The following is a 12,978-nucleotide window of genomic DNA, read 5'->3' as shown; positions in this document are numbered from 1 at the left end:
AATGCAACATTTTGTTTTGATGTGCAGTTTTACGTTTACATACTTAACCATCGATTGTCTGGCAAGAACAAGTAGATGATAAATGAGAAAATTAATGTGGAGTAATATGACAATCATACTTCCGTATAGGAAGCCTTTAGTGCATTTTACATGAACTCGTATATATTGCCAAATTGAAACTGCTGAAACTATTTTCTGATTGTTTCCAAATATGAAATCAGCGTTGATGAAAACAGCACATAATTTGTACAATTACTGAGGCCGCGTAAATCTCGTTACGCAGTGTTTTGTTTTGACGGACAACGATTGTTGGCAATAAAGATTCCCAGCCTTTCCACTTTAATGGTGTAGTCATAAGTTCAACTGAAGGTATAGGTTTTAGTGGAACGAAACCGGTAGTTATCGACTAATTAAGAACTAAATACGGCTGAAGCGGTTATTAAAAACCAAGATACTGATATCTTGATCTTTTATAACTACCGTTACAGTCACCATTGCAAGCATATACGCAAAGGAAACTGCTACCAGTGGTGCAAATAATACTCGTATATTCCATCTTATAACTTCGTTTGCTTTTTCAGCTGGCATGATTTTTAGCAGAAAGGAGCATAAACCAAGCTTTCGCAATTAGTTCCTTACAGATACAACAATTTCATTTCATTATGTGGTCGATACTAGACAGAATTCATATCGTAACGAAAGTACTCACCAGTCAAACGTTTTGTTTCATTAATATCACTGTCTCTGCAGGTTGAGTACAAATCGCCGAACGTCACTGTTCCATCAAAGCAAAATTTCTATTATACAAGCTTCATACCTGCGTTTAATGTCGTCCTACCACCATCAACAGTGCAAGATGAGGAGCTCATTTCCTCGTCAGAGTTTGATCTATTAGCGGCATGTAGTCTCATTTCGATTTGCTTACTTAGTTACAAAAGGTGCAGTGATTTTGCAGGTGCATGGTTTCTCTTTTATGATACGACCGTTAGGCCGTGGTCCAAGCCATATCTCTATGTATATGCTGGAAACATCACCGGAGACAATAAAGTCACAGATAGGAATTTCAAACAAATACAGGCTCAACAAGGTGAACTGTTTGTACATAGCCATGCAAATGACAGATCTATGCCTAAGACCGCGGAGTCGCGCTGTCATGTATTCTGGAGAATATGGTGGAGTAGATGTGGCGATTTTTGCTATATTTTGCACGAAGACCCACAACTTGTTTCAATTCGTCCTTTTTATTTGATGTTGTTTCTGTGCTTCTGAATCACGATGGCCGCTGTGTACACCTAGAGTTATAAACGTTGAATTTAGATCGACAGGGAGATAAGAGTTTGGTGATTATCTTGGGCCAGTACTTTTGATTTATCAACGATTCGCAGCTTACGCCACGTGTATAGGCTTTCTTTTGTAGGTCATATGTGTACTTGACTACATCCAAGGAATATTATATACTTCTGCCGTGGCACTGCTCAAAAATCACGCGCCTCTCTTGTTGCTTTAAACACTGTGTGAATTCAGTGTCTTCTCAGTCCCACTCTGATACGATGCATGGCTATTTTTAAGAACAGAATATGAATTTCCTTTTTTGGTACGTTTTTAGAAAATTATACCTTGGAACACAACCCAAGACTGTTATGGAACTTATAATGAGGTCGGCTTATTAATTTATATTTGGCAGTGCTAGTGGTAACGGGTGACTTTTCTGTCGTCATAGCTTCCACACCCTTGACGGAATTTGTGGAGTCCATCTTTTTGCGTCTAATATTACCCCGTGTGACAGTGTAGGAACTTTTTAGAAATGTATTACGTGACAGAAGAAGGACGTGGATGTCATCATCATACATATGTAGTCGGTTGTGGGACACCTGGTATATACCATATCCACGCTAGCCAGTGTACAAGCCCTCGTCAATGTGCCGGACGGATTCGTTCTGGCGCAGGCCTCCCTGAATCTTATATCAGGCTTGCTAACGCACTCAGCTATTCAGGTGGATCCACAACGGCCTAATTTGCATGAAACATAATCACCAAATACAAGAAAATTGCAGTGAGAGCTTGCTTTGAGAAGATAGGGCTACTCACTTGTACAACGATCTCATTTTCTGGGCTGATATTTATTTTATAATGTAAACGTGTTCAAGCTGAGTTTTCTCAGACGTTTTGCCAGCTGTTTCGTTTGGAAGCGCTTGGTTCGTGTGACAGATATGTTAGTCACCTACAGCCTGCCTGTCATTCCGTGCTGAAGCCCAAAAAGCGTTTCCCAACATATGTAAAAAACGTTGTTTGCTTTTCGTTGGGCTTCTGTTAATTCTATGTAAGTATAAAGAACGTGTGACAAGTTCACAAGAGACTCAATCGTCCTATTTTGTAATTTTAGGCTCTGGTGATGTCGGCGCTGATGCTGATTGTCCTAATGATGCTGACCGGCTCAGCAGACGCCCAGAGCACCACGACCACCACGACCACAACGGAGGGATCGGCGCTGATAGACCTCGACCTGGGTGGTCTCGTTGGCGAGCTAGGAGAGACCGTCGGAGACCTCGTTGGAGGGGGCATTATACACGTAAGCCGCGCAGGGGCAGCCCGATCTGGTTCATATGCCCACAGCCGGGCCAAGAAGACACACTCATAGCCACGGGGACGCTACCAACGCCTATCTCAATTTTCCCTGAGATTTTACAACTTTGCAAAATGTTACTGATGTAAGGTGAGATGTAAATAAAGCATACGTATGTTGCTTACAATCCTTATGGATGAATGCACCCCTCCTATGTTTGTTAAACTTCACATTCGTCTTTCCTGTAGTTTCGTCTTCCCAGTCAGCAATCCTAGCAAAAAATTAAAACCGACTTACTCTTTTCATTTACCAGCACACATACCTGTAGATCATTCAGAGTGGCAGGAACTCTGGTGACAGGGTGCCTATAATTAAGGTTTTCGGCGGTTTTCTGTTGTCATTTAAGATCGTTAGTAAATATAACATCTTCCGTGCACTAACTGTGCGTGGATGACAAAATGCATAACAACAACGAAAATAACGAAAATGGAAACTGACTTACATAATATTTGACTCACGTTGCTATGTACTGTGGACGTTAATTACCTTTGTACCACTATTTCAGTGACATGTGTTTGTCTGGGGCTGATTTTTGCTTGAGGTAATTGTATAACCAGTTTTCATCCTGGCCAATCATTGCTGCTAGTGAATGCAATTCAATCTATCGTTTTAACGTGGAGTAAATGGACATTACTTCCAGTTGTCATAGCACAGGAGGTAATAGTTTATTTAAAGTGTCAGAGACGATTATGGATATTACGAATACGTATATATGGAATCAAACCATCTAAAATATATTTGGAATCACATACATGGTATTTTTTCCTACTACGTCGTATTTCCCCAGTGCGGTATAATTCGATCTGACAACCTGGCATTCAACAGACAGCTAGGATATTCATATGTCAGCAACCTTTTCTGAGAAAGAGAAGGATATATTTTGTAGCATAGTTCAAATAATATTAAGGTAATCGTTGCCAGTATGTATTGGTAAGAAGAATGTATTGATTAAGGTTCATTAAGTGTTTTAAAATGCATAGGCACTTTTTCTTGTATGAGTGGAGGACGTAGTGGCGTAAGATACAGGCTAACCATAAACTTTTTGTACATGTTTCGGTTGGAAAGAAGAATACAGTTACCAGATCGAAATATTTTCCGTTCCATGAAACAACACGTTGTATAAGTTTCATGTTATTGGCCTCATTGATACTTAGGCACTACAGGTAAGACGAATATCCACTATTATTTGAGTTTGCTATGTGGTATACATGATCAGTTCCTTGCTCCAAATTAGCATATAGATTGCCAAAAGCAAATTCCTGCATGTGTGGGTGCTTTGATTGTTCTTTCATTCGGGAATTTTACATGTACCAGTATCAAACCTTGACACCTACCTAATAGTATCTCAAGAGTATTTCTTTCTCAGGAGGCACCTCGAATAGAACATAATACAGACTTGAATGTAATATATAGGTCAAAAATAACGACTGTAATCACTGTTTATAGTAGTATTATCAAGGTAATTTCAACTTTCCCCATACATTCTACTAAAGAAATCCTGTGAAATTACATCAGAAGACAGTCATAAGGGAAGTTACAGACGTTTATTGCACCAATTACCGCCTGGAAATTATACTGAACTAGCGAACTTGACAATGCTTCACAATTGGTAAATTTCTGTGGAAGTTTAATATATGTCCTAAAATCCTTCCCCACCCCCCCCCCCCCCCCTCTGCACATGTGCTTCTTGCCACACTCCCTGTCCATCTCCTCCTCCTCCTCTTCTCCTCCTACCCCCCTCCACCCCTTCTGGCCATCACCGCCTTCTTCTCTCTGTCCTCCTCCAACTCTGTGGCTACTTACCAACCTCTTCTCTCACTGTCCTCTTACACCACTCTCCACCTTAGCCTTGATTATTGTTACTGCAAGGCAAAGTTTGATTGCAACCAAAGTACCTTTAAATGGATAGGTTAATTGGTTGACACAATTGGCATACAGAGTATCAGAGATGCCTACCAGCAACTCGATCTGTGAAGATCGTAACTTCAATGACAGTTTTTCGGATAGATTTAGTCTGTAAATGGTTAAGATTACAAAGATTCGAGCAATTCGAATCCCATAGTAATATTACAATCTTAAGCCGGTAAACCATAAGTAGAACAAACCTGATTCCTATAATACTGACGTTTAGATGTGCCAATAAAATGTTTTACTTGAGTAAGAGTCAGATTCAATGAAAATTTTTGTGACATTAGCACAATAGAAATGAGACTGGCTCCACGCCATGGAAAACAAAATTGTAGTGTACTTGGAGTATAAAAAGGTCATCATTACACAACTTAAGTTGTCGACAGCAGAACAAAATAGTGAACAACAGAACAACAGTACGGACACCGTATTACAGATAACTACGAAGCCAACATCCACCACTATAGCGTAAGTTCATATGCAAACTTTCCCGTTGGATGATGGGAAGACCGAAAAAACCTATGACCGTTTACAGAAACAATTGACGTAGTTAATGAGGGAGAAACTTTAACTGCAATAGGATACGGGAATTAGCACGAGAAGGAGGAGAAGGAGAATATGTCCTAACCGAAAGGAATCAACGATCAAGTACAAGTATATTGGCAGAGAGATATAAAAGCCTAAACCAGACCCTCATCGGTTTTGGGGTCGTGGCTTGTAAACATGCTCCTGACATCTGTTGATTTTACTTTGAACCAGCAGCATCTATATCTGTAGCCTCACACACTGTACACATAAACATTCACCTAAAGCTGCCTCACGGATTTGTCGGATATTTATTTCCCTGTGGAGCCAAAGCTCAAAGCACAGGTTTGATGCTCTGTGCTCCTGAATTTTTCTCCGTTGTTGACACCATAATTTAGTGCCTACATCAAATGCGTTGCAGTAATACTCCGTAATCGGAGGTGAGTTTGCCGTTTTATCTGAACCTTACGCCGCAAAATATACTTAATGAGAATAATGAAAAAAGATCCATGAAGTGAAGGGAATATACAAACACTGTCCTTTTTTGTGGTGCAGTTAGCGCATGTTCTTTATGTTCTCATTGTGGTTTCATAAAAATTACTAACTTTACGATTGTCAAAAGACACAATTGTCACTAGGGTCAATATGGAAATTTAGTGAATTAAAACTGAGAACAAATATAAACTTAAATATTATATATTATTTCATAAAATAAGACATGAACGTTATGTTTTCATAGGAAGTGTAGGATGTTGAAACTGCGTTCAAAACAATTAAGACCTCTGAGACTGGTGGTTTGCCTACAAATCTGATTTTCAGAAACATCTATTTTTTTCAAATTCGTGATTCTCTGCTTCAGGTGCTTATGGTTGTCAGCGCCTCATTTATATTTAGGCGTCATAAATGAAAATGGATAATATGTAATTACATATTTAAATAATCGCGTTACGCTTTTATGTAATCTACGTTTAGTTCAGGGAAGCAGCTACATAATCATCTTTCCACTCGCACCTTCCGCAGCGTTTTTCGTAGTAATAAAACGCTATTTGACAAACATGTAGAGGTTTTAAACGACGTTAGAGCCCACATCCGGAAACATCATTCAAATATGCTGCAGACAGTTCAAGCTATAAAGATAAATGAGTGCCGATCATCAACCTACTCAGCAGCAATCTTTATCTGTACGCTGACGCATCGTAAGTAGAGCCCATCACTTTAGGCATGACAGAGTTCATCACGTCTGAGGACGTTCAACATGTTCACGTCCCAACACGAATGTGGCGTACTAAACCGCAGAATTAAGCTACGCAACAACGCATAAGAGGACATCGACGTCAGCGTAGATTTTAGTTGTTACGTTGAGTATGATCTTTCTTTATCATATCTTCAAAGCGTTACAGCGTTACATTCAGACAATCGAAAATGTATCAAGGAAGAAGAGATTACTAATTGGAGAAGCGTTATTTCCTAGGGTATTACTAGTTAAAAAGGTTGTAAGACAAAGATGTAGTCGTTCGGCCCCAATGTTCAGTCTACACACTGCAGACACAATAACGGAAATAAAACAAAGGTTCAACAAATGGATTAGAATTCGAGGTGAAAGGATATGATGGTAAGATTCATGGATGACATTCATATCCTCATTGGAAAAATGAAGAATTACAGGATCTGTGGAATGGACGGTCCAATGAGTACAGAACGTTGATCGAGAATGATCGTAAGCTAAAAGAAAGTAATTGGAAGCAGCATAAATGAGAATAGCGAAAAACTTAATAATAGAATTGGGTATGGCACAGTCAGCGAATTCTACAATCTAGGCAGTGAAATGACCCATGATGAAGAGAACAATGAATACACGTGAAGCAGACTAGCACCGGCAAAAAGATCGTTTATGTCCAAGGGAAGTCTTACTAGTATTAATCGTTGGCCTTAATTTGTGGAATAAATTTCTGAGAATGCAGGTTTGGAAGATAACATTGTATGGTATTGACAAACCGACAGAGAAAACGTGAACAGAAGGGAGCCAAAGCATTGGAAACGTGTTGCTGCAGAAGACTATGAAGACTAGGTGAACTAATAAGCAATGAGGAGGTTCTCCGCAAAATCGGTGAGAAAAGGAACATATTCGAGGTGCACTACATCACACGAGTCGAAGACTGATGACTCCAGAAACAAATGACAATATGACGAATTTTTTTAGGTAAGGAAGTAATTTTTAGTGATTAGAGGTCCCAAATTATTGTCACACTATCTTCAAATGCAGCAACCTATTGTTTCCATAATACAGGAAAGAGCCTTCGAAGACATGCAGTATGTGGAACCTTAGCATATAAGATGAAGAAACCAGCAGTGCAACTTACTTTTCTCCTCACGGGAGAAGATTCCTCATACAGTTAGGAAAAACTGTGAAATCAATAAACTGTCAGTCAACAACAATAGAATAGTAACTGATGAAATGCCGCTAACACGTTACGGGTGATATCAGAACCACATCTCAATAAGAGCGGCTTTGCTACACAAGTGTGATCAGCAAAAGCAAGGTTCTTCTCGCACTACACTCCACCACATTTCGCCATTTTCACACTTCACTCCACGTACTGCTTCAGTACAAAATTTGTTACACTTTTCCATAGGTTGTGTACGCAAATTGCAGTCTGAACAAGTAATAAAGTATATCTTTTGTGAGAACTATTCTTCTTAACGCCGCCAGAGGGGTTTGTGGCTCTATCGCCTACGTCTATACATACACCAAACAATACACATCATGGTGAGTGTCAGAAGGGTCTTTGTGTAGCACCGTTGCTTTCTCCATTTTATTTTCCCATCGCTAGCGTTTCACAGTGTAACGTCGCCAGTCAGTCGGCAATTGTGTTTTATTGCAGTACGGGCTCGTAGCTTTGGAGCCAGTGGAGGTCACAGCCTTTTGTATTTCGGCGTGATTCACTCGCATCTGTCGCTAGCACGGCCGTGGGAAGTCCTACTTACCTCAGTTCCAGCGACAGAATATTCAAGCCTATAAGAATCTAAATAAACGGTACTAAATAATGTTCAATTTTGGTAAAAGTGCACTTTCGTTATTGAAAACAAGCTGGTTGCAAAATCTCAGCTTTCTGGCTGGGGTATTTTAAAAATTAGAGAAAAATATCTAAAATAACAAAAACCGACACTTATACAATTAAATTCAGTTAGGAGCTATAAGAGTTTATCTTTTGGTATTACTTGGAAACATATACAGGACTCTCACTGTGTAGAATTAATGATGTGAGATATTCTTATTAAAAAATTTTATTTTCATTTTCGTAATATAAACTTCAGGCAAAATTATTATTTTTGTCTTATGTCGTGGAGGGAGTAAATGAGAGTGAGTGAGAGTGTGTATGTGGGACATACGTAAAATTTCAAGATTAATTTGATATAATGCATTACACAATCATGGCGTGAAAAAGATGTTTGTACCCACATTGCTAATGACGTATGTCCAAGCATACTTGTTTTTGTAAGAAGGCAACCAGAATAGTTATTTGTAGAGTAATGTTCTCCTAAAGTTATCTCAAGATTAATTTCGGCTTAGTTTCAATTAATAAACATTATAGTAATAAAATGTTTGTCGTAGTGACACCAATGAATCTGATGCAGTGATGGCTCAGAACAGTTCAGGTGCGAAAGATTGATCTGATTGGCTGTTCATTTGATCAACCAAATACAGTGAAGTCTTGACCATGCTCTATAAAATAGTATAGGCCCTGTAAGCAACGGCATTGAGAGAGTCGTGAACTAGCTTTTGAGACGCGAGGGTCATGTTAAATGTGTCCGTCCGTGAAATGTGTAGGATGAAGAAATATTTTGTCCTTCGCTTTCAGATGGCTTGTAATGGTAGCTTTTGTTGCTATGAAAATTTTGTAAAAGTTTGAGTGTCGTGAGGCAATTTGTTCGCAAGATATACGCGTGTGACTTGTTAGACTTGGAAAATTCCGCGTGGCGATGTTCTGTGTTCTACTACAGAATATATTTGACAAGCAATCTTTGTGAAAGAAATCCACTGAATGACTTATGTAAGAAATCAACGTTATGTGTAGAAAGTGAATGCCCATTCGAGTGATTATTCTCGCAATGGACTTAGGAGGATTCAGGCTGCGTTACGCGTAGTATAAACTGGGAACTTATAACGGCAGTTTTGCGTAGTAAATGTGGGCTGATGACACATGTTTAAGCAAAGACAATAAAACCTACTTTTACCAGATTTCCGAACTTTCAATGAAGATCAGGACTCCTTTTTCCACCCGAAAATTTATTATGAATATTTGCAGGAACTATCTTATCATGATTTACGCGGCCTTAGTAACTATAGATATTAGGTGCTGTTTTCATCAACGCTGATTTTTCATAACCTTGTAAGTATCTACGTTGGAGAGTGAAAGGACACTGAGCAGACGCCGATCTGAGGTAGGTGAATATCAGTTCTCCGCTTGTTTCAGTGACAGTGAAACTCAGAGACAGTTCCATCGCAATTGGTGCATCGAAAATTTGGGAACAGGTGGAATAAGGTGGTAGACTTTGGCAACAGCAGCGAGAGCAACGGATGGTGGGCTGCAGAAGACGACGTGCAGACAACGTAAGATCGACTGGCGCTGCGCTACTACAGTAAAGAAGACGGACGGAGCAGTTGGAGACATGACGGAGGCACGGACCCATATTGTGTAGTAATATGCTGAGCCTGGAGTTCGGACCCGCAGATTCGTCACGCCCAGCAGTTAACTGGACAACATCAAAGATAAGTATTCTACTTCATTGTTTGTGTGTTTGTCAAAAACTTTGCATCATGACAAAAGTAATCAGAAATTAGCAGGTTAAAACTAAAGGTAGATTTAGGCAAAGTAGACTATGTAGATAATTTCATGATAGGTAACTTTAGTTTTGATGTATCACAGGTAAATGACAATGGTTAGCCTGAATCATTACCTTCTAAATCTGGTTATGAAAAGGATCTGAGCATGGTAGAAGTCGATATGAAATATCTGCCGGTAGCTATTCCTAAGACAAAACAGGTATCTTTGTCAATTGTTGACGAACCAAAAAACAATGTTTCAGATATGTTTGCGATATTCGCCAGCATGTGTATGAAATGGGATCAAATATTGACTCTGAAATGATTCGTATGGATTCCAAAATGAGTCAAATGGGTTTAGAAATTAAATCTTCAATAAGTTTTGACTTTGATACTAAAATGAATCAACTATGTTTGGATGTAAATGAGTTACACAGTAAAGTTTTGGAAATGGAATCCAAAATGTAAAATAAAGTTTCGAATTAGAGGGAATCGTGGAAAAATGACCGGACTCTGGCAATAATATTAAGAGTGATATTAATCAGGTCAGGGAAGGATGTAATGCTGCAGTTGTAACAGTGGAATGTGAACTAACTTCCCAGATTTACAGGTTGCTGAGAATAGTGAATAATTCAAAGAATATGTAAATTCAGAAGTGGATAAAGTTCATGAACATGTGCAAAGTGTAGAAAATTACTCTGGGATTAACCATGCTGTTTAGAAAGTAAAGTTAAAGAAGGGAAAGACATGTGTACAAACTTTGGAACACAAGTGGTTAGTAAACTCACTAACCTAGAAACTAACATCAGTTCAAGTGTGAATGAACAATTAGGTAACCATGAAAGTAGACTAACAATAGTTGAACATAAGGGTAATAGCCGTAATGTTTGTGTAATATCTATTGGTGTTGTGGAATCTATGGAAATTCCTATGTAACATGTCGCCAATTTCTGAAATTTGATCCAAATAAGAATGTGCGTCCGAAAGAATTCTCGAATGACTTTGAAGATGTGTTATCTAAAGTATGGAACTATAAACCAAAATTGGGTTTCATTACTTCTAATCTAGTAGGGGAAGCTAGAATTTGGGGTAACTTAGTTTCAGATAAATACGACAGTCTAGTGGAATTCAAGCAGGCATTCTTTGATGAATATTGGGGTAAGAGAAAGGAAATAGAAATTTTGAATAAATGTTGCTGGGGAAAACATATGATCCCAAGAAAGGTAGCATTAAAAGGTCTGTGTAAAAGTCGGTCAATACACTGTCATATTTAAATTCAAAATTTGAGACAGAACAGATAGTAATGGGGATTGAAAATAAGTTGCCTTTGTACTGGCGGAATAAAATCATTTCTGCACCTGGGATGACATTTACCGGTTTGTTCATTATTTGGAAAGAGTTTAGAACCTTTTAAAAGAAGAAGAAAGTGCTAGGAGAGAATACAGGCCTCCCACAAGACCCAATGAAATCCGAGAGGACATCAATATGAACATGGTTTCACTGCCATGAGTGAACAGTTATGGAGGGAAAGGGGGAAGAGGGGCAACAGGTGGAAAGAGCAGGGGGCAGGTTCATTTACCTGGACCGGTATGCCCACTGCAATCAGCTGAGAGACAATGATGTCATGGATAAGCCTCACCTGTCAGGTGGTGGAAACGTCAGAGGTGAAGGCGGAGTACAGCAGTTAAACTGTTGGGCGTCTGTGATGACACTCGCGCTAGACAGCACCTATTAAACAATGTTTGGAGAGTAATGTTATTGTAAGTAGGAGAGGAAAGGAGAGTAATAGTAAATAACATAGCATTATGTGACAGGAACAATACTAATAAATATGAGCAGAACCATTTTAAAGAGGAACTAGGTACTGAAAGTAAGTATTTAGATCAGGATCTGTTGGTAAATCGCCACTTAGAAAGCAATGCGAGACTACCAGATGACTTTGGAACTAATATTGTCGAGTTGCTAGAGGAAGAGGGTGAAAGTGCTGAAAAACTTGTAAATAAAGTAAGTAAATAGTTTTCAGAAAATGAAGCTGACAGTATGGAAGAAGGGGGTAACATAAATATTTCTGATGATACTGTAGGAAGGATTGCAGAATCAGAGGAGAATTTAGATGAAGAGGATGGGGAAGGAAGTGATGCATTTTCCATAATAAGTAATTTAGAGGAAGCTGTTAATAGTAAATGTAAGGTGAAAGATCGAGTGAATATTAATTTAATTTCCACAGGAGGGGTAGGTTTTGACAGACGAGAAGTTGTGCAGGATTTGATAGAGGAGACTGAATCAAAGTGTTTGAAAAGAAATCCAAGACAACCTATTATTGAAGTGGCAGTGTTTAATATTAAGGTTGAATGGCTAATTGATAGCGGTTCTGAAGTTTGTGGTATGTCACAGGAGTTTGTTAATGCGCATCCTGAAAGTAAACAAATAACTATAGTATCAGGAAGTGGGTAAAGCTGTATTGTGGCTACTGATAAAAGTAAAGAGGTTGTGAAACAAGAAATATTGTTACCAATTATTATTGGTGGAGTTCAGGTCGTACAAAGCTTTCTAACTATTAAACGTCTAAGAGTGGAAATGTTAGTAGGTGCTGATTTTTTGCAGAAGTATGAAACCTAAATTGGATTTTGGAAATATGGAAGTGGCAATTACAGTACAGGGTAAAACCATATGTGTTCCTTTTATTGAAAGAAGATATTCTGTTGCTCATGATTTGCCAATACATCTTTGCAGGACAGCTAAGTTAATTGAAGGCTATTATGAGTATGGTGAAGAGAGAGAAGTAGGTCTATCAGAGGCAAAGGGGTGGCATAATGCCAGTGATTTGAATCATAACATAATGGAGCAGCCATTAAATAGAAGTCACTAAGAAGCATCAGAGTGCGTTGCACTCTATGCAATGCTGTTTGACGAACACTAGGTACTCGAGTTGTTGACAATACTACTTCTCTTTCTTTTCATGTTGTCGACCTTCCTCTTCAACATTCAGAACTTTCGCTGTCATCGTTCCTTCTTTACTATCAATAAATAGTGTACTAGTGTAATACAAGCATAGAAATGAAGGTGTAGAGTAAGTATAGTAAAGGCAAAAGGAAGA

At 38.8% G+C, this 12,978-nt stretch overlaps 1 protein-coding gene across 1 annotated transcript in view; it reads left to right on the top strand.

The window, feature by feature from the left end:
• LOC124802921 overlaps positions 1-2,750 on the top strand; it is a 30,706-nt gene extending 27,956 nt beyond the window's left edge. The window contains exon 2 of the mRNA XM_047263992.1: positions 2,384-2,750. Within this exon, the coding sequence (XP_047119948.1) occupies positions 2,384-2,712 (329 nt within the window). The 3' untranslated portion in view covers positions 2,713-2,750. The remainder of the gene's footprint in view (positions 1-2,383) is intronic.
• The last annotated feature ends 10,228 nt before the right edge of the window (positions 2,751-12,978 follow it).

This window comes from Schistocerca piceifrons, chromosome 6 (assembly GCF_021461385.2).
Source record: "Schistocerca piceifrons isolate TAMUIC-IGC-003096 chromosome 6, iqSchPice1.1, whole genome shotgun sequence".
Taxonomy (NCBI): Eukaryota; Metazoa; Arthropoda; class Insecta; order Orthoptera; family Acrididae; genus Schistocerca; species Schistocerca piceifrons.
This window is presented reverse-complemented; position numbering and strand designations above follow the sequence as displayed.